General features: G+C 37.9%; 2 protein-coding genes across 4 annotated transcripts; one reads left to right on the forward strand and one right to left on the reverse strand.

Annotated features, from left to right (window-relative positions):
* Positions 1-1,835: 1,835 nt before the first annotated feature.
* On the forward strand, positions 1,836-10,123 carry neurl1ab (neuralized E3 ubiquitin protein ligase 1Ab). Of its 2 annotated transcripts, none has more exons than XM_039670403.2 (6): positions 1,836-2,005; positions 4,870-5,078; positions 5,387-5,708; positions 8,221-8,850; positions 9,019-9,174; positions 9,273-10,123. In XM_039670403.2, the coding sequence occupies exons 1-6, from the start codon at positions 1,975-1,977 to the stop codon at positions 9,506-9,508; spliced, it is 1,584 nt and encodes a 527-aa protein (XP_039526337.2). In that variant the 5' UTR covers positions 1,836-1,974; the 3' UTR covers positions 9,509-10,123. The 2 variants fall into 2 exon arrangements, with proteins under 2 accessions (XP_039526337.2, XP_039526351.2); XM_039670417.2 differs by having other exon boundaries at positions 9,300-10,123.
* A 284-nt stretch (positions 10,124-10,407) lies between these two features.
* Positions 10,408-21,075, reverse strand: sh3pxd2ab (SH3 and PX domains 2Ab). Of its 2 annotated transcripts, none has more exons than XM_039670377.2 (7): positions 20,294-21,075; positions 17,791-17,895; positions 15,510-15,624; positions 13,558-14,162; positions 13,387-13,436; positions 13,133-13,252; positions 10,408-12,414 (listed from the first exon to the last, which is right to left on the reverse strand). In XM_039670377.2, the coding sequence occupies exons 1-7, from the start codon at positions 20,508-20,510 to the stop codon at positions 10,876-10,878; spliced, it is 2,751 nt and encodes a 916-aa protein (XP_039526311.2). In that variant the 5' UTR covers positions 20,511-21,075; the 3' UTR covers positions 10,408-10,875. The 2 variants fall into 2 exon arrangements, with proteins under 2 accessions (XP_039526311.2, XP_039526303.2); XM_039670369.2 differs by having other exon boundaries at positions 15,510-15,627; positions 20,294-21,074.
* Positions 21,076-22,343: the final 1,268 nt, after the last annotated feature.

Genomic DNA, 22,343 nt, shown 5'->3' on the forward strand with positions numbered 1-22,343 from the left:
GAAAGAGGAACTGCCGCGTCGGATAAGAAATAATGTTGATCTTTGTTGCATAAATGACGTTTGAGATAAAACAAGTAAACATGACTGAACTTAATTTGTTTAATTTCCATGGCTGAGTAACAAAATACATTTTAATTGGTCGGTGGCTCATTCTGAACCGCTTAAACCATTGTAGAATTATTCTAATGAGTCATGACCCGATTATTACTGTTTTAGAAACTACAACGGGAACAAATCCAATCACTTATGACTCTTATGACGAGGTTCTTTTTTTGTCAGAGGGAAAACATGTGCTGCATTCGGAACCACATTCTAATATTAGCCTACTCTATTTTACTAAATATTTTGATGGCAGAAATGTGCAGTGTGCTGTTCCGAATTCAGCAGAGCTCTGTCACAAGTAGCCTAGGTAGGCTACACTTTATTTTCACCTGGGATATTTTTTATTGGGGGGAGATTTATTCTCAAACGCTATTTCTAGAACTTCATCAAAATGCTCTAAATTGGAGTGAATTCAGTGGCTAGTGGAAACGCACCATTCAGATTCTGGGATTGTGCTCCTACAGTTTCGCGTCCTTTCAATCAAAATGAAACTGCCTCGCACCGCGATGTGTGTGAATCAGACGACAGAGCAGCTTTCACTCACGTTGTAGGCTAATACTTTGCAAAAAAAAAAAAAAAAAAAAAAGTTGCAGAAACAGGCAGTGTAGCTAAAGTGAGTTTTTCCATTTTATTTTCTGTTCAAAACCTCACAATGTAGCCAACTGTAGCTAGATATGTTATTGCAAGACCAGTTTAAAACCTTGGCATTTGCATTTCATTTTTCGATTGTCTCTTTATCTAAATTGATATCGTGTCTTTAAGTGAAACAGATGTTTATTACGTCATGCCCGGAACTGTACAGTTCACAAGTTTAATGTGTTTAATAAAAATGTTTAATGTTGCATACTTGCAGCAGGTTATCTATAGCCTACATCTGGGTTCACAATTTATAATTTATCATTTGTAGAGTAGGCCTAGCTAGTAGCCTACATTGCAAAAAGGGGTAACCTGATTTTGTTGAGTTTTTTTGTAACGTTGATGACATTCTGTTGTCAGATAAATGTATAGGCCTATGAATTATTTTAAAGTATATTTAAATAATAATAATAATAATAACTGAATGTAAATATTCACATTATTTTATTTAGGATGGGGGGGGGGGGCACTCTGAAGAAAGTTTTGTAGAAAAATGACATCAGGCTATCATTAATAACTGTCTATGACAACTTGTCACACATTTTTGAGTTTTTCTACTGAAGAAATTTTCATAGAATGGCCAGTGCAGTAGTTGCAGGTGAAGTCTCTCCTGCTGACAAAACTGAATTCAAACACTTTGTGGGTGTGCTTTGCTTGTTTGTTCATGCAATCATGATGAGCTTAGACAAGAAACTGATGATTATATGTGTTGTCCTTTTTGACCTTTCACTGCCATAGCCTATCATAGCCTATCTGCAGGTAGGCTACACCCACTCACAGTCACAGAATAATATGTGCCTGTCTACTGATTTCAATTGAAGTGAAGCTGATTTGATCAAGAAACATCAGACCATCTGACTCCCACTCAACAAATTTCCCACTCTTATTTATGTTATTTTGTGATGCTATGCAAGATATTCTTGTGGTCATGTCCACTCTGTGTTTATTAATCGGGTGATTCAGACGTTGCTAGTTGTACAGTAACTTTCCGAAAACTTCTAGTCACCTAAGCCAATTCATTTTCATAATCCAATCCTTGACGAGTAGACCTCCCAAGCCCCGCCTCTTATGCTAATGAATTCGCTGAAGGGTTTTAGTGAATGGGAGCGCGTTTGCATGTGTACCGCCGCTGTACAATAACACACCAGCGAAGTATCTGACACATAGTGCGAGTTACTTTATTTTCACAGCTGTTGAAGACGTTTTTCAGGATTTCATTGTGTGAACATCGCTGAAATGGGTGGGCAAGTCACCCGTACCGCTTTAGGTGAGTGACAAGGAAACATGCGTGTAGCATAATCCATAATTTCATATTGACTTCGAGGAATCTTTGTGAACTGATATATAGAGCATTTTAATTATTTTCCAAAATACTTTATAAGGAAATATGACTGTATTTTCCCAAATTATCTGAATGAATTTGTTATCTGCCTTACATGAGCTATTTACCTTATTGTTAGCCTTAAAAACGTGATAAACAGAATAATTGTTGCCCAAACTCTTATCAAACATATTTGTAGGCTACTGCATGTCGATCAATAGGCTACCGATCAACAGTTTGTCTTTCAGGGAGCATTTATTGTTTTATATATAGGCCAATACAGTGTATATACATAAACTAATTATAATTGTTATATACAGTATAATTATTATAATTAACTCTAATCCAAACCTTAAAGAATATGTTTTGGTATTTTAATAATAATTACTGTAAAAACATTATTCACAGTTTTGAGCAATTTATATACAATTTTTGCCCCAAATGGACTATATTGTTCCCTATATTCATCAGACACCTATTCATAGTTTTAGATGTCTGTTGTATGTTTTGCTCTTTCTTGCTGTGAACAAGAAAAGTGTGCATTATAAACCATTTCAAGTTTATAACCACTTAGTAAAACGAAGCTGACACCGACTCAACCTGACACTTAGGCCAGCAATTGCCTACAGCACTGAGAGAACAAGTCCATAAATATAATGGGATATGACATTTTTATCAGGAGAAAATTCCTAACATCTCTTCAAACCAAGAGGCAAATAATGGATATTGAAATCTGTGATTAGTGACTATGAAAAATTTGTGATGGTTCTGAATGTGCAAAACGTGTAGTTATTTACATTTTTCAAATGTTTTTTTTTTCTTGGTTATGCAAATGTTAATGGAACATTCCATTTCATAATTTTGCAAACATAATGGGAATGTTACTTTTGAATGTTCTCTGAACATTCAGAAACATGTAACATAGCTGCAGTCTGTATAGCTTTTTAGGGGGTTAAAAATGATCCAAAATACATATTTGAGAAAATGCATAACCAGACAGTGTTCAAAACTATCTGCTTGCCTTAGCTCGATTCAAAGCGGTAAGATTGTAATGTTTCATGTGCCAAGTTTCAATGTTTCAAATGATCCAGTGGTACTGGTGGATTTCCGTGGGAGATTCGAGCATGTCTTTGGATCATTACGTCATATCCAAATAAAGAAGAGTCTCGGCTAGTAGTAGGCTATATTGCTCATTACGTCACATCTATATAAAGAAGAGTCTCGGCTAGTTGGCTATATTTCGTGTAAGGATACTGGAGGTTGAGATATAGCCTTTTCTCACACTTGATATAATTAAATTTATTAATTTGACGTTTAGTGTTATGGAATAGAAAATATCATTAGTTCAGTAAAACCGAATGTAGTTTTAAAATCCTCACCATGAAAACAAATATTGGTTGTCATGACAGAGAGCTCAGACTCAGAATATTATTTCTATTTATGTCCCACTTGGCTACGTGCGTGTGTGTGTGTGTGTCTTGATTCCCTATTTACTCATACACCTATAACTACATATCCTCATTTGCCCTCACAGAGCTTATGTGTGGAAGTAGAAGTATGCAGAATCTGTCTTGCGCTTGTGCAACTAAAGTTAAAGACCCACACCCAGTGAAATGTCAACAGCAGTTAATTAAAGAGAAAAATATCTCTGTAACAAGACTGTGTCCTTGACTTAATGCTTCGGAGAGGCCTGGGAAAATATGAAAGGGAGTTGAGGAGCAAGTGTTTGATCACAAGCCAGTTTCGTCTGTGAGAATCAATGTGCATCGTATATGTTACTTTAGGCTGTTTGTGTAATTTATTTATTGTCTCATTCATCATCATGGAATTGTGTAAGATCTACTATCCCAAACTGGTTTATTACATTTTATCACTCAACTAAAATACCTTGTACCTTTATACCATGCACAGCTGTTTTTAATGCATTATTCTGATTGGCTGACTGACATTCTAAGCTGTTTATACACATTTTATTTATTTTTTTCATTTCAATGACTTGCCTAAACGGTATGAAGTAGTTCTAAAACTGATCGTTGTACAATTCTAAATCACAGCAAATTATTTAAGTTATTCAAAATAGCAATCCTGTATTTGTTTGTTTGTTTGTTTGTTTGTTTTTGTTCAGTTCCGTAATTCTGGGTTGTACCGGACTACAGAAAAAAAAATACTTTAGCAATGGCAAAAAAATATTTTAGTAACATATTTATATATTTCACTTCAAGTTATGTTTATATATTTATAGCAGCAATATCTGGTAATTATACCGTTATAATATAACTCAGTAGACAACTGTATTCTGATAAAAACTTATAGTTGAAACAATGACATTCTTTACTGGTGAATTTGTAACACATTCAAACTGCTTCCATTCTCAAACATTACAATTGTGTCAAAACCTCAGATTAGTCAGCTATAACTTTGCCCTGGTAAAATGAGAGTTCATGACAACAATGTTCAGTAAACTGAGGCTTGCATGAAATCAAATGTATGACCAAAGAATGAACTAGTCTGATGTTGAGTTGAGATGTTTCTCCAATGTGTAAGTATTTGTGTGTGTGGAGACATAACCTCATTTTTGGCAGCCTGAATAGTTCTTTCTCTCTCTCTATCTCTGTGTCTCTTTTGTTGTCTTTGTTCTTGATAAAGATTTTCATTCAGAGATGGTAGACACTGTGATCTCTAAACACAGCACAAAGCTCTTAAGTAATAACAGTAGCTAGTCAGAATGTACAGTACATTGTTGCGAATGCCTAAATAGGCAATAGCCTTCATATTTAGCAATTTAACTCTTTTTTTTGTCCATTTCTCAGATGGTGAAACACTTCACTGCCACCCCTTGAAGGCGAGCATATACCCACAGGTGCCAGCCCTCCTGCCGCTCTCTTTCCATGCCAACACTAAAGGCTCTCAGATCATGATGGACAAGACACAGCGCAGCGTGTGCCGAATTGCCAGCTTCTGCAATGCCATCACCTTCACCAACCGGCCAATCAGAATCTATGAGCAGGTCAGGCTAAAGGTATGGTACTCTCGCCCGTTTCCTCATTCCATCCTGTGTGGTCCCAAAATAGCCCTCACATATCCCTCCTTCATATCACTCCATCTCAAACTTTCCAGACGAAGGGAAAACAGAAAGATAATGCTAAAAATGCTAACAGGTGAGGTTGTGCTGTTATCTTGTTTTGGTAAATGTGGTTGTTTGGGAATGAAAAAAGAAGAATCTGTTTCTGATAAATGCTTCTGCTGGTTTTTTGTAAATATTATTTTAAAAATGTGTAATTTTTGCTAACTTTCTCAGTTTCTTAGACGTTTGGCCTTTTCTTTTAGATCACAAAGAGAGAGGGATGTTGGAGTGGTGCCCTGCGTTTGGGTTTCAGTGCGGTGGACCCGTCAGACTTGTGTTCAGCGTGGCTGCCACGGTTCACCTGTCCAGATCTGGTCAGCGAGAGGGGATTTTGGGCCCGAGCACTTCCTGAGGAACAGTGTGAAGAAGGAAACATTCTTTCCTTCTGGTTGGATAACGAAGGACGAGTGTTTTACCGGGTTAACGGCGGCTGTCCGATCTTCTTCTTCAGCGGTGTCCCTGCCGGAGAGCCAGTTTGGGCGCTCATTGACATTTATGGGCTTACACAGGGAGTACAGCTACTTGGTGAGTTCACATTTCTCTTATACGAAATATCAAGTCCTGTCAAGTTCTAAACCAAGAAGTCATCAAACTGGCTGAAACTGGTTTGTCTGACATCTCTGTGAAATAACTCTCTATGCAGATCAGATGATGTGCCATTCAAAGTTTGCTCCAAGTGGAATTGCTGAGCTCCAGGTCGGCGTGTAATGTGGGCCAGTATCTGAGCTGCGCTTCACTGAGCTCCTGCTGATCGCTTGATGAGTTGTAAAGTTCACAGAGGCTAGTTTGTGTTCCCTGTGCCGAGCACATTTAAACCATTTAAATTCACAGCATTTAAAAATAGAATCCTAGATTTATACACTCTTATCCTAATTACAAAAACTGCCCAATGGAAAAAAGATTGGAGAGATTGGAAAGTTGCCTAGCAACACTTTCGCTTCAAAAATGAAAAACGTATGCTGGGGAATAAAACAAAAAAGTGAGACTGAGAAAAAACTATTAGTGTTGAACAAAATCATTGAAACTCAGTTATTCCATTCACAAGTTTTATTTAGATACTGAAACAAAGTCAGGTTTAATTAAGCTAATTAAGCGTTCAGTGAGCCTGCATGCAGATTCAGAATTCAGTTGTTTTTGTTGTTTGGTATTATTAATCAGCAAATTTTTAAAGGTAAAAAAGTTTTATTTTAGGTAATTTCTTCACCTAAAAAACTGATCGGCAGCTATAAAAGGTTAACAGTGTTTGGAAAGTGACTTTATTATATGTTAAATTACTGTTCTACTACCATTTTGCAAAATTAGTTTTCTTTTAGTTGTAATAGAATACCACCAATGCACAAAATTTACTCTAAATATTATCTTGCTTCATTAAATCTTACATTATTTTGTGTATCACTACCAAAAGACGACATAAAAAAACAGGTTGATGTACACTACCGTTTAAAAGTTTAGGGTCAGTAAGGTTTTTATATTTATTTATTTGTTTATTTGCTCACCAAGGCTGCATATATTTGATTAGTAACAGTAATGTTGTGAAATATTATTACAATGTAAAAAAAACTGTTTTCTAATTTCATATTGTTTTGAAAAGATCTGAGCTACTGTCACAGTCTCTCTCTCTCTCTCTCTCTCTCTCTCTCTCTCTCTCTCTCTCTCTCTCTCTCTCTCTCTCTCTCTCTCTCTCTCTCTCTCTCTCTCTCTCTCTCTCTCTCTCTCTCTCTCTCTCTCTCTCTCTCTCTCTCTCTCTCTCTCTCTCTCTCTCTCTCTCTCTCTCTCTCTCACATATGTTTGAGTAAAAATAAATAGTCAATGTTTCCACAGAGTCAAACAGCAGTTTGTGTGTGTGTGTGTGTTGAAATCAGGGGTCAGTATTGGTGTAACATCAATTAACCATGCTAGACTATTTTAACATTCATTATATAACCCGATCTCAAATTTAAAAATGTACTAGACACGTGCAATAAACACAAACATCAAGCCATATTTTGCTAAGTTCTGTTATCCAGCTAGCAACATCCTCTGTGTATTCTAGCTAATTTTCAGTTGCACTTTGCCTCTGCATAAATAGACAGTTGGTTTATAGATGAACCATCGTCACGCAATGTGCTCTCTCACATTACCTCTGCCGCTTCCAAAACGTGTTTAGTCAGATGACCAGATGCTGTGACTAAAATCGCCTCCTCTGGCATTTTGTCAAAGTGTTTCAATTTTAGATGGAAGGTCCCTTGTACTGTAGGTCATCACATATTACCTACAAGTAAATTTCATCCTGTGGATATAGGATTTTAATTGTTAAATATCAGCATGACAGAAATAGTTTAAAATATTGAAAAAGAACCAATGCACATGCCTCGTTCCTTCTTCCGTTTCATGACCCCAGTGTCATTGAAGCTTCCATGTCTCAATAATTCCTGTTCAGACTAGTCAGCGTCAGCTGAAGGCACTTTAGTGGATGGCAGCGACGTCAAGCCCGGAAACTAAAAACAACCCAGAGAGGAATATCTACTGCGTCTGAGGAGGTTTCTGCTGATGCGACTGCTGTGAAAGTTTAAGCAGACCAGTAATTTCCATCACTGAATCTCTGGTATTCTCATCAATGGCTGTGCAGCATGGATGGCCAATGTTCTTACTGACTGAGGTGAAGATGAAAAACTACCCAGTGCAATTATACTGATGTTGCTGATTACAGGCTATACATGAGCAATAGAGTTTTACAATATATGAAGAAAATATGAATTGTGCTTACCTATGCAAAACTTACAGCCACAGTGCTAGGGTGTTGTCGTGGATTTCAATATTGAAAATATTTGTGGCGCTCAATATTTTCGTGGAAACCGAACGTTGTCACGACAGAACTGGCATTAAATTTTTGAACGATAGTGAAAAATGTAACAATTGGGGAAACTAGAATGTAATTATGGTTGCTAGGGTTTTCTGGTAGGTTGCTATGTAGTTGCTTATTGACAAATGGGGTGGGCTCATGTCCCTTGTAAGTGTAATCACATTACTAAAAAAGCAGTGTTTGTTTGTTTTACAGACAGCAAGATTGTGCCAGCTGAATATCTTTGCCCTGCTTTGACTCATGAAGGGATGGATGAGTGTCATCTGTCAAGCAACTGCTCTGAGCTTGACCTCCAGGACGGTCTGCCATCCTTCTCAAGCTCCCCAAATGCCCTCAACTCAGTGTTGTCACGTCAGCTGAACGATGACTTGCATTTTCACTGTGTCCATGGCAACGGTCTACGTCTGCTGACAGAACACATAGCAGTGCGTTATTATAACAGACGTGAGGATTGCGCTCTAGTGTTCACGCATCGACCGTTGCGCTGTGGAGAGTGTGTGTTCCTAAAGGTCTCATTGAGGTCATCTGCCCTGAATGGATTTTTGTCTTACGGATTTACTTCCTGTAACCCGGCCCATATTAACCCTAAGCACCTGCCGGTCAACCCAGACGACCTGCTGGACCGCAAAGAATTTTGGGCTTTTAGCTGCCTGACTTCATCACTTGTGGGCGGGGATATCATCGGTTTCCGGGCAACTGCAGAAGGGGAGGTGCTTGTGAGTCATAATGGAGGGAGAGCCTGTAGAGAGATATGTGTGGATAATTCCACTCCTCTGTGGATGATCTTCGATTTACACACTCACATCAAGCAAATCAGCATTCTGGGTAAAAAATATAATAAATATTATATTTTTTTTATTATAATATAATAATTATTTTTGTACTGAACAACAGTCATGCATACAGTATGTTTGACTTTTTTTTAAAAATTAATTTTTTAATTTTTTTTTTAAATAATGTTTATAAATAATAACATACATCTTTTTTTTCTAGGTACGTCCTTTGGTTACACTGCATCCAGTTCAGAAACACAGAAGTCCATCTTTAGTGATGCCAGTCACACCTCAGCCAATCAGAGACACAGAACCGCAGTCATGGGCTTTACTGACATCTTTCAGCTCCGCCCACAGAGCCTCAGCAGTTCTGCAGGTGTGTTCCTGTCTCTCATTGTTATTCTTTTGTTGATTTACCAAATTCTTTAATGTATTACTCATTGCGGTTTTCTATGTGGTTGTTGTGATCTCCAGAGACAACATTCAGTTCTATGTCCTCAGAATCTCCAAATACCTCGTCATGCTATGCGATTGCTGGTGAAGAGTGTTTGATTTGCTGTGAGAGGGCAGTGGACTCAGTGCTGTACGCGTGCGGACACATGTGTGTGTGCTCAGTGTGTGGTGGCAAGCTGACGGAGATGTCAAACCCGTGTTGCCCCATGTGCCGCAGCCCAATCAGAGACATCATTAAAATTTACCGCAGCATGTAACCTGCCAACAAACAGGATCCCAGTACCTGGATGGTTCCGATGAGGCCCTTAACAGGTCATTGTCTTGTTCCAAAAGGATTTCCCACATGTCCATTTTAAAGGCTGCTTGTTTGAGCTCTGCAAGGAAGAGGCACTAAATGGCTGCTTAAAACGACTAACCAAAAATGCAAGAAAACCCAGAAGTGACTGTGCTTATGCGAATGGCACAATATTAATACATGACATTTTAATGCAATCTCAGATTCTATAAATCATAATTATTATTGCTAAATGTGCACAATGGAAAGTCGGGGTACTATGAGACTAATTCTGATTTTCAGTTTGATAATGTCCTAGTAACTTCATACAAAACTTTTCACATATTTTTTTTTCAATGTTTGTTCCTCCTCCAACTATTCACATTTGTAAGAAATAAATATTTGCATACTTTAAAAAAATCCAGGGTAAGAATCTATGAACTGATTTGTGGATTTGATCTGTTGCTAATTATTTATTTTTTTCTGCAAAATATTAAACTAACTAGAAATGTTTTTACATACCAGACATTCACAATAATGTAAGTGCCAATAACTTTTATCTATGCTCCTTGTGTAATAAAACCATTACTTCAATGATATTCAACAACAGAACTTGTTATTTTTTTGTTACTGTGAATATATAAATATAATTATAGATTTTTAATTAAGGTTTTTAATTGCATACAATTTAGTTTTTATTTTAAGCATTCTGTATTCTGTATACACGCTTATTTACCTAGTTTTTTTGTGAAAAATGCAGACTTACTGACTGATTTATATATCAATGCACAGAGACCATCAAGCTATTGTGATTAAGATGGAAAACAGCACTTGGACATTTATTATAAGACTCAGTTTGAAAATGAAGTGATTTAATAGGAATTAATAGCACCATGTTTAATTACACAAACGAAGAGACATTTACAGATAGATAGATAGACAGACAGACATTCTGAAAGTGCATATAGTCTGTAAACATACCTTGATATATTTATTTAGTAAAACAAAAAAACAAAGATATATTTTAAAAGAAGCTTTCTGCAGCACAAGACCAGCTAACTAAATAACTAAAATAACAATAACTAAAAGCCTGTTCAGTGACAATAACATCACATCATCCAGCAAAAGCGGGAGAAAACAGCATATAAACAAGGTGTCAATCAACAGTTGGGACTTGGTCTGTTTGCGTTTCCTTTGATTTTGTGAACAGAGACGGCCATGTCTCATATGAAATAAAAAGAAAACACATTTTGATTGGGGTCACGGTCAAGATAGAAGAGTGTTTAAAATGAATGGGAAATCATTTATTCTGGTATCCTTTTTAGTTTCTGATGGCAGAATCAAAGAACACTAACTCCTCCTCTCCAGGAAGTTGGAAGGCACCCATCCCTTGCGTGTTTTAGCCGTGTCGAGCACACGGCAGAACCACCATCCATTAGGGTTTCTCTCCAGGACCTCCAGCCTCGTACCTGCAGGGAAGCTCATGGTCTCTGCATCACCGTAGTAATCGGCAATAGAAACATACTCCTCGCGCAGGTTGTTGTGGATCAGATGAGGTTTAGGCTTCACCATTGACACCGGTACCTTACGCCTCATGCTCTCGGTATTACCTACACAGGAAGAGGACGTTTGGTCATTGTAGCTATGTAATGCGGCATGATTAGTCACCATGTCGTTCCTCCATCCTGTGGGAGTTGTGTGCGTATTAGTGTTGTCCTTAAGGACATTTTGAGGTCTGACGGCGAGCTGTTTCACGCCAACCCTGCAGTTCTGCTGGTTAGATCTGTGTCCGCCCTTCAGGCTTTGGTTAACACGCTGCTCGTTCTTCTCCAAACTTACACATTTACCCATCTTTCCAACATCTACCTGCACCGAAATCTCCAGCTCAGGAGCTGCACACCAAGACGTCTCGGAATTAACCTTCTCGGTGGTTTTGGCTTCTATACCACTTGCTTCCGTGCTTTTGATTGGCTGAAGATAGTAAGTGGGTGCCCATCCCTCTTCGTTCCCCCAGCGGACGAACCACCAGCCGCTCTCCTGCTTCTCCAGCACCTCCACCGGCACTCCTGCAGGAAAGCTGAGCTCACACGGCTCTTCTCGTTGGTACGCTGCAGTAGTCCGGTACAGGAGTGAAGATGGATCTGACAATCTCATCTGGAAATCATCCCATGAGCCATTTTCTGAATCCTCAGATGTGCAGGAGGTCCTGAACTGTCTCCGGCCTGGTTGCTCCAGGTTTCGAGGGCTTCTGAGGGAACTACAGTCTTGGTTTGCGGGTTTCGGATGCACGGATGGTTTGCATTTAGACTCATCAGCCTGCTGTTTGAGGTAAGGTTGCTTTGCGTGTGCGTAGAGTGTTGTATTGGTGTCAATGCCAGGCTCAATTGTAGGGGCGTCATATTCCGGTGGATCCCACATAGATGCCCGATGGGCCGTAGAGGGCGAGTATATATCAGAGTAACTGTCCTTACACTGTGGCACAGATCTAAAGCCACCGTTTGCATATATACCCTCATCATCCTCTTCATCCCCCTCGCCCAATGTGAAGGAAACGATGCGCTGACACAGAGGAGGGGGGGCTTTAGTCGGCGCATCTCCTCTGAGAAACTCCAGCTCAGGGTCAAATTCAGGGCCCACTGCTGGAACATCATATTCTGGTTCCTCATACACTCGTGGACTTGCTAGGCTAACATCCTCAGACTCAACACATGACAGTGAGTTCTGCTTTTTGATTGGTGGAGCAGGAGGTGGGACCTTGGGGCGGGTCAATGTACTGGTTTGCCGGTTCAAGGTGGGCTTCTTGCGTTTGTCAATGTAAGAACAAGGGGCCCAACCCTCCTTCTCTCCAATCTGGACATACCACCAGCCTCCAGAGTTCTTCTCAATGACCTGTAAACATACACAGCTTTTAGGTCTTCCATTTAGATACTTATATAGTGTTATTTGCAGCTAATTAGGAACAATTGGCTCAGATGTCACACTTTTGACACTAGTGAATATTGTACTTTTTTTTACACTGATATAGAATAAAAAATTTCAAAAGGCATTTTCAAAAACATCACTACTGTTTAAAAGTTTGGTTTCTGTAAGATTTTTAAAAATATAAGAACTTGTTTTTGAAAGAACTTTTATTATGCTCACTATGGCTGCATTTCTTTTTCATATTGAGAAATATTTTTATGATTTAAATTAACTGTTTAATATATTTTAATGTGATGTCAATGTCAACAATTACATTTTCAGCATTAATACTCCAGTCTTCAATATCAAATCATACTACAGTAATATGCTGACACATTTATTATCAATGCTGTTTTTGCTCCTAAATATCTTTATGGAAACTGGTACATTTATTTTAGGATTCTTTAATAATAAAAAAGTCCAAAAGAACAGCATTTACAATATTTTAAATCAAATTCATTTGTGACAATATAAATGTCTTTACTGTCACTTTTGATCAATGCATCCTTGCTGAATATACATTTTTTACTTTCAAAATAAACATAGCCTACTGACCTCAAATCTTTGAACGGTAGAGTATTATTCTACAAACCCCTAAACTGTAAATTAAAAATAATTCCATGTAGGCTACTGAACAGTGTCGTACGTCAGCTTTCTGTCCTCCGTTGAAACTGATCCCATCTGTCAAGCAGGACCGGAACTCAGCGATGGTGTAATACTCGGCTTCAACGGTAGGGGGATCTGGGGGCTGCGGTAACTGAAATCCCTGAACGAGACGAGAAAAATATGCTGTTCAGCATAATACAAACCACAAAATGACCTATTTGTGTGTGTTGTGTGCAATGGAGAGAAAGAGGAAAAGAAACATGGAGAATGGGAAAATGAGAGAGACATACTGACCAGGCTGTTTTCTCGACGGGGAGGTGGTTTTTGATTGTTTGATGGGGATCCTGGATTCAAAGGGAAAACAAATCAAAACACACTATCTTTAACACATTACACGGAAGAACAACATTGTAAACAATCAAAAGAGGTAGAAAGGAAAAGGGCGAGAGAAAGAAAGAATCTCACGGGTCTCAACGCTGTGGAATCTCTGAGGTGCGACTCGAGCAATGGCAGGAGATGTAGGGACAGTTTTGGTCTTTAGTGCGGACGGTGTTGAAGACACATTTGCTTCAGAAACAGATGCAGATACACACGCATCTGACACTGACACAGACACAGTGCTCTCTGAGACAGACAGACGCACACTTGAGTCTGTGTGCTGGTTGACCTGATCATCCGAGTCTCTCTCTGAGCTACTGCTGCTCATGTTAGCAGCTGTGCTAATGCTGCCGTTTCTGTCAGTGTGTGTATTGTTACTGTAAGCATCAGTCTGCTCTGCATCGCTGTTGTACTGTGTATAGGTGTCAGTCTGCGAGTGCATGTATGTGTTTGCTGAATGTATTAGTGTGTTGCTGTTAAGGTGTGCATTGGTGTCAGATTGTGTATGCGAGTGCCGTTCGTTAACGGGTTTCTTGTTCAGGAGGTTGCTGATCTCCATAAGGTTTCCGATGATTTCCACCTGACCATGGACAGCTGGTTTGTTTGTCTCTGTTGCCTGGTTACCAGCCATGGCACCATCTTGCATTTTCCTCAGGTAAGCAGCTGGGGCCCATCCCTCCTTACCACCATAACTGAAAGGGGAAACCATAGAAAGTGAGTACAGTTCAAATGTTTGGGGTCAGAAGTAAATATTTTTTTTATAACTATTTTTAATTATTAATTGAATTATCCGCTTTATTTAGCAACGATTAAATGGAACTTTCTATTCAAGAATGAGTCTATTCAACTTTCTATTCAAGAATGAGTCCTGAAAAAATGCTTTCAGATTTCTGTTGCCACATGGTTTCCACAAAAATATTAGGCAACACAACTGTTTCAACACAGATAATAATAAGAAATGTTTCTTAAGCACCAAATCAGCATATTAGGCTACGTTCACTCTACAAGCCTTAGTGCTCAGATCGGATTTTATTTCTTTTTTTGTATAGCTGTTTACATTGTTGTTTTAAATGTGGCCAATATCAGATTCCAGTGTGACCAGATCATGGTTTGACCTGGACTGTCCCGGATGCACACACACACACACACACACACACACACACACACACACACACACACACACACACAAACAAAAAAAAAACGATAACTAGATGTCACGCAAGGACATTAAAGTAAGTGATTACACGTTTATTTTATAGTGTGATTTTATGCGCCAGTGAATTTATGTGCAGGCAATATTAAAAACAAAGACAAGGATCTGAAAAAATGAGTTTTTAAAACTTCCTGATACCTTTCCAAACTGTCTTGATAACTTCAGGAGTGTAAAATGTTTGAAGTGACTCCCATGAGGCCGAATTATGATGAATGATGCTCTAGAGAGTGAGGTAAAAGTCGCATGAATTCCAGTATGACTGTTCAGACTAAGGTCGCATTGCAAAACATGACCTGAATCGGATTTAGTGCCACATATGGAAGTTGCGCAAATCGGAATTTAGAAATATCAGATTCCTTTCGCACTGCCATGAGAAAAAACAGATCTGAGTCACATGTGAGCAAAAAAATCGAATTTGGTCTAAATGTAGCTTTAGAATGATTTCTGAAGGATCATATGACACTGAAGACAAGAAGCACTTTACCATCAAATAAATTACTTCAAATAAATGATCATAAAAATTTCATTTTTTTTTAATATAACAACCTAGCATAATATAACAATACTGCCTAATATTTCCGATCTTTCATTGACTATAGTATAAATCAAAGAAGGTCAAAAAAGAGAGTTAAGAAATAAATCCTATTACGAGACAATTAAGTGAGTGTTTTTCTAGTTGTTTACATTGCTGACTGCTGACCTAGCACATTTTACAATCACATTTACTGTTTCTGCAAAAACCCAATAAATACAGAGTAAATTCCAGCAAAAGAAACCAAAGCAAGTAGCTCAAAGAGAAGAATAAACATGTGGAAGAAGAGTTTACCGTATGAACCACCAGCCCTCCAGATTCCTCTGGATGACCTCAACAATGACGCCACTCTCAAAGCCCAGCTCATCCTGACTCGAACTGCTGAAGGACTGAACTGTAATATACCACTCTGCTATGAACAAAAGAGGAAAGAGAGCACATTGTATACTGTCCAGCAACTTGATACACACTTAGACAACCAAATACAATGCTTAGACTAATTACAGGGGAGAAAAAAGCGTATAATAAATGCATTTTAAATCTGTGTAGGCGTCTTGCACGTCTATTCAAACTCTGAGGTGTATGCTTTGGTTCTGTTTAGTTTCAGTGAGTTTTAGTTTGGTTCTTTGGTTTGCCTGTGTTCTTGTTTTATCTATAGTTACTAAGGTGATATTTAACTCCTTAGTTTTTTCAGTTCTTGGTTCAGAGTTGTATATGAATTATGTGGTTGTGTTTTTCCTGAGATTTGTCATTAAAGACTACTACAGTAGTGTCAACTACTACAGCCACGTTACACATACAGTACCCTCAAAATTATGCAACACTTACAGTCACATTTAAACATTTCATCAGGCTTTTAACACTTAACATATTTAACTCCTAGTCATTCCCCAGATCGATTTCACACTTGCATAGTTAGAGGGAGTAAAGTTTAATGTGTATTTGTACGGGGGGAGGGCTCAGAGCTCGGAGTTCAGCCCGACCCAGAGTACTCCCCCCTGTATGTAAATGGTTAAGGACTAGAAGAGTGGAGAAAGGATGCTGCTAAACTGTTAACGAATTGAAGTGAGACTGCTGAATATATATACACCTATTACCATTGATTGCTGAGTGCTTTCCACTCGTGTTAAAGGCTCCGGCGCAAAATGATCCTTCAGTCTAATAGAGTGCCAAAGTGAGGATGTCACTTTGTAGGCCAACTCAGAAGTTATCGGCGCATGGGTTCCCTCGATCGAAAAGTTATGCATTTTCCCCATAGACTTTTGGAAAATCGCAAAAAGTGTTCAACAAAGAGTTGTGACCCTTACATGTTTTCTCTATAAATATAATCTTTACAAGTTAATCCAAAATGTAATCATTTTGAAGCCTATATAAAGTTAAAAAAAAAACACAAGCAGACACAATTATGTTTAGAAAAACACAAGCAGGTTATAACTGGTGTGTTTTATGTCATAGATCAAAACGTGAAAATATTTAGAGGCTTTGTTAACCACAGACCTTATCTCAGACGATTTAGCAAAAACACATTAAAAAAAAAACATAGACTGTTGCCCTGTTAACTCTGCAAAAGCGGTGCTTCCTTTACTTGCCATTAAAAGTTTAGATTGATGATAACCCAGGGTTAAGAAGTGTGGAAAATGTATTGAATTTTATATGCAAAAATCAAACCTTGTATTATATGCTACACCTTTTCTCCTGTAGTAAGTTTTTTTTTTTTTTTTGGAATTACTTCTTTTAACAAACTGGTCCTAAAGTCAGTGGATCTATGAAGTCATCACATTAACTATGAACATGTTCCACTGACATCTGACAACAAGAAATCCCTTTTGCCTTAATTTCGAACAGTATGTCTACTGTTTTATCATATAAAACTGAACAAACTTTGTGAAATGTTCTGGATAAAGGTTTGTTTGTGGTATATATTTAAAATACATTTGGTTTGATATTTTGTTGTCTAATGTAATAACATTCATACATAATTTAAGGCTACTTTATGTAATGCTTGTGTATTCAGTTTGTTTGCTATTTTCAATTTTCAGTGGAAAACCAATCAAAACATACAGACACTGCAGAATCTAGTCTCCACATCTAGTTATATTCTCTCTCAGTAATATAGGTCAGCGTGTGTTGTACCCAGTTGTACAGCAAAAGCCTTCTGGACCAAGAAATGGAAAATCTGACATCTTTGCTGGAATTTCCACTCCCAGGCTGTTAAATGCTCGAAGAAAAGTGTGTGTGTGGTGTGGAGTGAAGGGGTCCCTTGACTACGATCTGATGACTGAATGGTTTTCATCTAAGCAAGACTCTATGTGCTGACAAGGCAAAAACTTGCATCCATAACAGACTTAACCAACAGTTTTCACCCATAAATCTCGTGAAGCAAATGGATGGAAACATGTTAAGAGTTAAGGGTTGCGCAAGACAAAGAAAAACAGGACATTTGGCAGCTGCTTGTTTCAAAAAAGCCAGCAGCTCTGATATCTGCTTTAAAAGACGAGCCTCGTTTCTTTTTAAATCAGTTTAGCAGCAGCGTGGGTGAATAAATATGTAGTTTAGCGGTGTATTTTTGCCTTACTCTCTCCATTCGTTGCTCTGTGGCTGTCTCGACGTCCTGTGAGGGAGACAAGGTATGTTGCAGGAACCCAACCTTGTTCTTCAGCCGTTCTTACAAACCACCACCCTACAGAGAGAGAGAGAGAGAAAGAGAGAGAGAGAGAGAGAGAGAGATTCAGTGAGCGCATACCACTGATGTAACTGATTCCAGCTGTTCTTTTGAATTAGGTCACATCCTCTCTGTCTTAATAGTCCTGAGCACATCAACATAAACAAAAAGAAAAATCAGATCATTAAACATTATTTTTAAGGACAAAGGATTTGGAAAAATGCATCTGTGATTAATGTAATAGAAACCATTTTCAGGCCGAGGACCCCTTGGTGGAAAGCAAAGTATGAATATGGATGTTGTACCCCTTTAGTTACACTTGAAAGCTATGATGTCTTTATTGAAGTCTCATACTTGAATTTATTGGGAGGGACTATGAAACATTTACCTTCTTAATTTTCACTTCAGATATTAACAATATCAAATCTTTTTAATGCTTACGCCTTATGTTATACCGTTGAAAAGTTTTATGTTTTTATTTTTTAAGGAAGTCTATTATCCTCATCATTACGGCTGCATTTATTTGAATAAAAATACAGTTTAAACAAATTTGGGGAAATATCATTACAATTTAAAACAGTTTTAATGTATTTTCAAATGTAATTTATGCTGTATTTTCAGCATCATTACAGCTTAACTGTGCTACATTTTTTTAAGAATACAAAAACGCTAAAAAGAACAGCATTTATTTTGAAACAGATATTTAATGCATACTTACAAAATAAACGTATTCAGTTCTTTTTTAAAAAAAAACTGTGTATTTTACATAATTTACATTATATTTTACAATACATATTTTTAACCCATGAATCAATATACTTCACAAATGTTTAGAAAATACCCCCCAAAAGATAAAACCACAAAAATGTTTATGCTTATCACAAGAACGTTGTCACTATAGTTGCACATCCTGCCTTGAGTTAGTGCTCACAGTGTGAAAGACTCATTAGAGCAAACAAACTAGGTTGCCAGATCCTCAGTTTATTATGCTGTGTAAAAAAAAAATCTCTTAAGGACCTTTACATAGCATACATCATTTTGCAAAAGCATCATATACTGAGGAAATGTGAGACATATAAACATATAAACACCTGTTTGTGTGTGTGTGTGTGTGTGTGTGTGTGTGTGTGTGTCAGGATATCAGGATATTCCAAACAAATGTAAGATAGAAAGACATGTTAACAGAAATTAGAAGTCACTAATGAGGAAGAAAAATCAGACATGGCAAAAAAAAAAAAAATAAGAGTCAATTGAAAGAGAGTGTAGTGTATTAAGCTCATAATGACTTAAACATAAAGAGTTCAGCGACACACACTCACACAAAGACATCTACACAAACAAGTGCCCATACACATATTCTGCACTTTTTCTGCAGAGGAAATATTCTGGAGGATCCATTAAGACGGTCTAAAGACCTTCACTCAAGTACAACGCGCTGACTGTGGTGGGATTTTTCAAGACACACATATAGCTACACGCAAACTACTGCTCCAAAATGACACAATATCATTGGTTTCCTCACTACTGGTTGTTTAATTGTCTGTTTTTTGCATGTGTACGTTTATTTGCAAATTTCAATGCAGTATTTTAGTAAAAAGGTCATTCTGAATTCTTTCCAGATATGCTATTTGTTTAAAACACATTGTATGCTGAAAACTTTCCATTTCTAGTAAACCAAGGAATTGTTCATTTAAACTCTAGTAAACCAATCAATGTTTACTTAGAAATCTTGACAATGACTAACATTTTCCAACATCCAAATAGTTGTAAAGGCAAAATAAAAAGTTCTGTCCTGAAACTCAAGATGGCGCAGGCTAATTGGTCCATAACTCAATTTGTCAGCGATCATATTGTTAACTACATAGCGCAGTTGATTGGTCGCTGTGGCATCAGCAGCCAAATGAGCTGCGGCTCAACATTCGAAGGCTTGGCCTTGTATGTTGTTAGCGGTCTGGAGTACGCTTTCAAAAACCCCAGCTCCGCCAGTATAGATCTGCTATAGAGTTATTTCATGTATGTTATACTGTATTTGCAGCAGCAGCTTGTCTTATATGCTTACAGCAGCATGACTCTTTGCATGTCTTTTAAATTAAATTGGTGATTTTGTGGTTTTCATATATCCTTGTTCTCTCATTTAGCTTCCAAAAAGGTCTTAAACTAATTTAAAAAATAAGCACAACTGCCATGAAAGACGAATCGCAAAATATGCTGCAGAACAAGATTATCTGACTTTAGACAAACTTGTGGAGTTCATGCAGCTTGAGTGCTGCGTTAAGAGAGTAATGTAATGTTATTTATATAATAAGTAATTAAAAATGTTGCATTACATTATAAAATGTAAAATACAAGCATGTTTACACATGGTCTTGGACTTTTGGAGCCCACTGTACATATGTTATGGTTGTGTGTCACTCACCGCTCTCACTCTTTTCAATCACCTCAACTCTCTCTCCTGCTTTCAGGCTGATTTCTGTATTCTCTTGACGCTGATAGTCCGCCGTCACCACATACACACACATACACTCCTCTGCACCCAAGGCTTCTCCACGCTCTTTCCCTGAGGATGATGGAAAAAAACAGGCTGTGAGCCAGCTGCCTCCCCGCCCGTGTCCACCTGAACTGCGCCGCGCCATTCACCAACACCAACACAGCCCAAGCCAATCAGCACGTGGTAACAGATCAAGGGTCATCCAAGAATCAACAAAAACACAGGCCCAAAGAGGCTCAGATGTGTGGAGTTAATGTCTCAACATTCAAACGGTTCAGGTACAACAAATCCAACTATTCATCCCACATTAAAGTTCCAAGGTAAAAGCTTTTGAGCAAGCACAGTTCAACCTGAAGCACATCCTACCGGCCCCGGGCCCAGGGGACCAACCAACGACAAGACTCATAAGGGCTCTGGCATCTCCTCTAAGAGGTTCAGATCCCTTCTGCAGCAGGACACAGGCCTGACTGAATAAAGAAATGGAGCAAAGGGGGAAAAGAAAGACAGAGAGAAAAAGAAAAGGGGTAGCTGACGAAAGGAGTGAAAGATGAGATGAGGAAAATAAACCAAGAGCTAAAGGCTCAAGGGGCGGGGAAATTGAGAAAGTGGGAACAGATGCCAATCAAATGATGCTCCACCCCTTTAAAACTGTTTAAACAGAAACATATGGCCTATGAAAATAGAGCATACTCACACAGTCAGCACATACTCACATTCTCTCTAATTTTCGACAGATTCCCTGAAACACATCCTACTGCCAATGCTCTCTGACACAAAAAGGGCACATTTACATTCACATTTATTCATTTTGCTGACGCTTTTATCCAAAGCGACTTACAATTGCTATATATGTCAGAGGTCGCACGCCTCTGGAGCAACTATTGGTGTCTCACAGTGGATTCGAACCTGGGTCTCTCACACCATAGGCATGTGTCTTATCCACTGCGCCATCACCACCCCAACACTCATAAGCTTCTCTATTTTTAAGGGGGGTGGGACTATATGCCTAATAATGGTTATTATTAGCATTAACATGAATTGGTTATTATTAGCATTAACATGAGTAGAATTTATTAATCTTTAATGAAATTTCTGGAATGTATGCTATTTTGAGGGGGGCGAGGGGGATGGGGATATATATTTCATTAGAATACAATAACTGACAATAACCCACTAACCGAATATGAATAACCGTCAATGAAAAAATATAATAGTGTAGTTCCAGCATCTACCAGCAGGGGCTTTACAGTTCATGGTCATGACAGAAGGTGAAATATTGTGTGTGTGTGTGTGTGTGTGTGTGTGTGTGTGTGTGTGTGTATATATATATATATATATATATATATATATATATATATACTGTATATATACTATATTAGGGTCGGGCTCTAATATATATATTAGAGCCCGACCGATAAAGGATTTTGAAGGCCGATACCGATACAAATATTTGTTGGTTTTAAAATCCGATATTCCGATATATTTTTTTCCGAAACGTGCAACAAAAAATGAACAGATTTCCCTAACATTAGTTATTTGTAGTTATTTATGAGTTTTAACTAAAATAATATGATAATGCATTTTATAAAGAAACTTGTTTCTTTTATTGTCACAACAGAACAGACTGATGAATGAGTGCCCTCTGGTGGACAAACTATACAACTCCAACACTCATGACATGGTTCAAGCGTGTTTCGTCCGTTTTTATTTTATTTTTTAAATATTCATTTATCGGCCATTATCTGCCGATATATAGGTCTGGCTCTAATATATATATATATATATATATATATAGCTATTTCAAATAAATGCTGTTCCTTTGAACTTTCTATTCATCAAAGAATTCAACAAAAACAGTAAGCAGTGTTAAAATAAAGTTGTCAACATTATTGACAATAATAAGAAATGTTTCTCGAGCAGTTCAGCACGTTTGAAGGATCATGGAGGGAGAGTGGAACAGCTGATGCTAGGGAGAGGT

The sequence above is a fragment of the Pimephales promelas genome, chromosome 15 (genome assembly GCF_988280905.1).
Source record: "Pimephales promelas chromosome 15, fPimPro1.hap1.1, whole genome shotgun sequence".
Classification (NCBI taxonomy): Eukaryota; Metazoa; Chordata; class Actinopteri; order Cypriniformes; family Leuciscidae; genus Pimephales; species Pimephales promelas.

Bases quoted from the DNA above. Each gene is read 5' to 3' on its own strand.
- neurl1ab (XM_039670403.2), top strand. From the start codon at position 1,975: ATGGGTGGGCAAGTCACCCGTACCGCTTTAG. The intron at 2,006-4,869 runs GTGAGTGACAAG...TCCATTTCTCAG, and splicing joins AGTCACCCGTACCGCTTTAG to ATGGTGAAACACTTCACTGC. The intron at 5,079-5,386 runs GTATGGTACTCT...CTTTTCTTTTAG, and splicing joins ATGAGCAGGTCAGGCTAAAG to ATCACAAAGAGAGAGGGATG.
- sh3pxd2ab (XM_039670369.2), bottom strand. From the start codon at position 20,510: ATGGCGCGGCGCAGTTCAGGTGGACACGGGCGGGGAGGCAGCTGGCTC. The intron at 14,163-15,509 runs GTAAACTCTTCT...TTCCCCTTTCAG, and splicing joins GAGGGCTGGTGGTTCATACG to TTATGGTGGTAAGGAGGGAT. The intron at 13,437-13,557 runs GTGAGATTCTTT...CTTTGAATCCAG, and splicing joins ATTCCACAGCGTTGAGACCC to GATCCCCATCAAACAATCAA.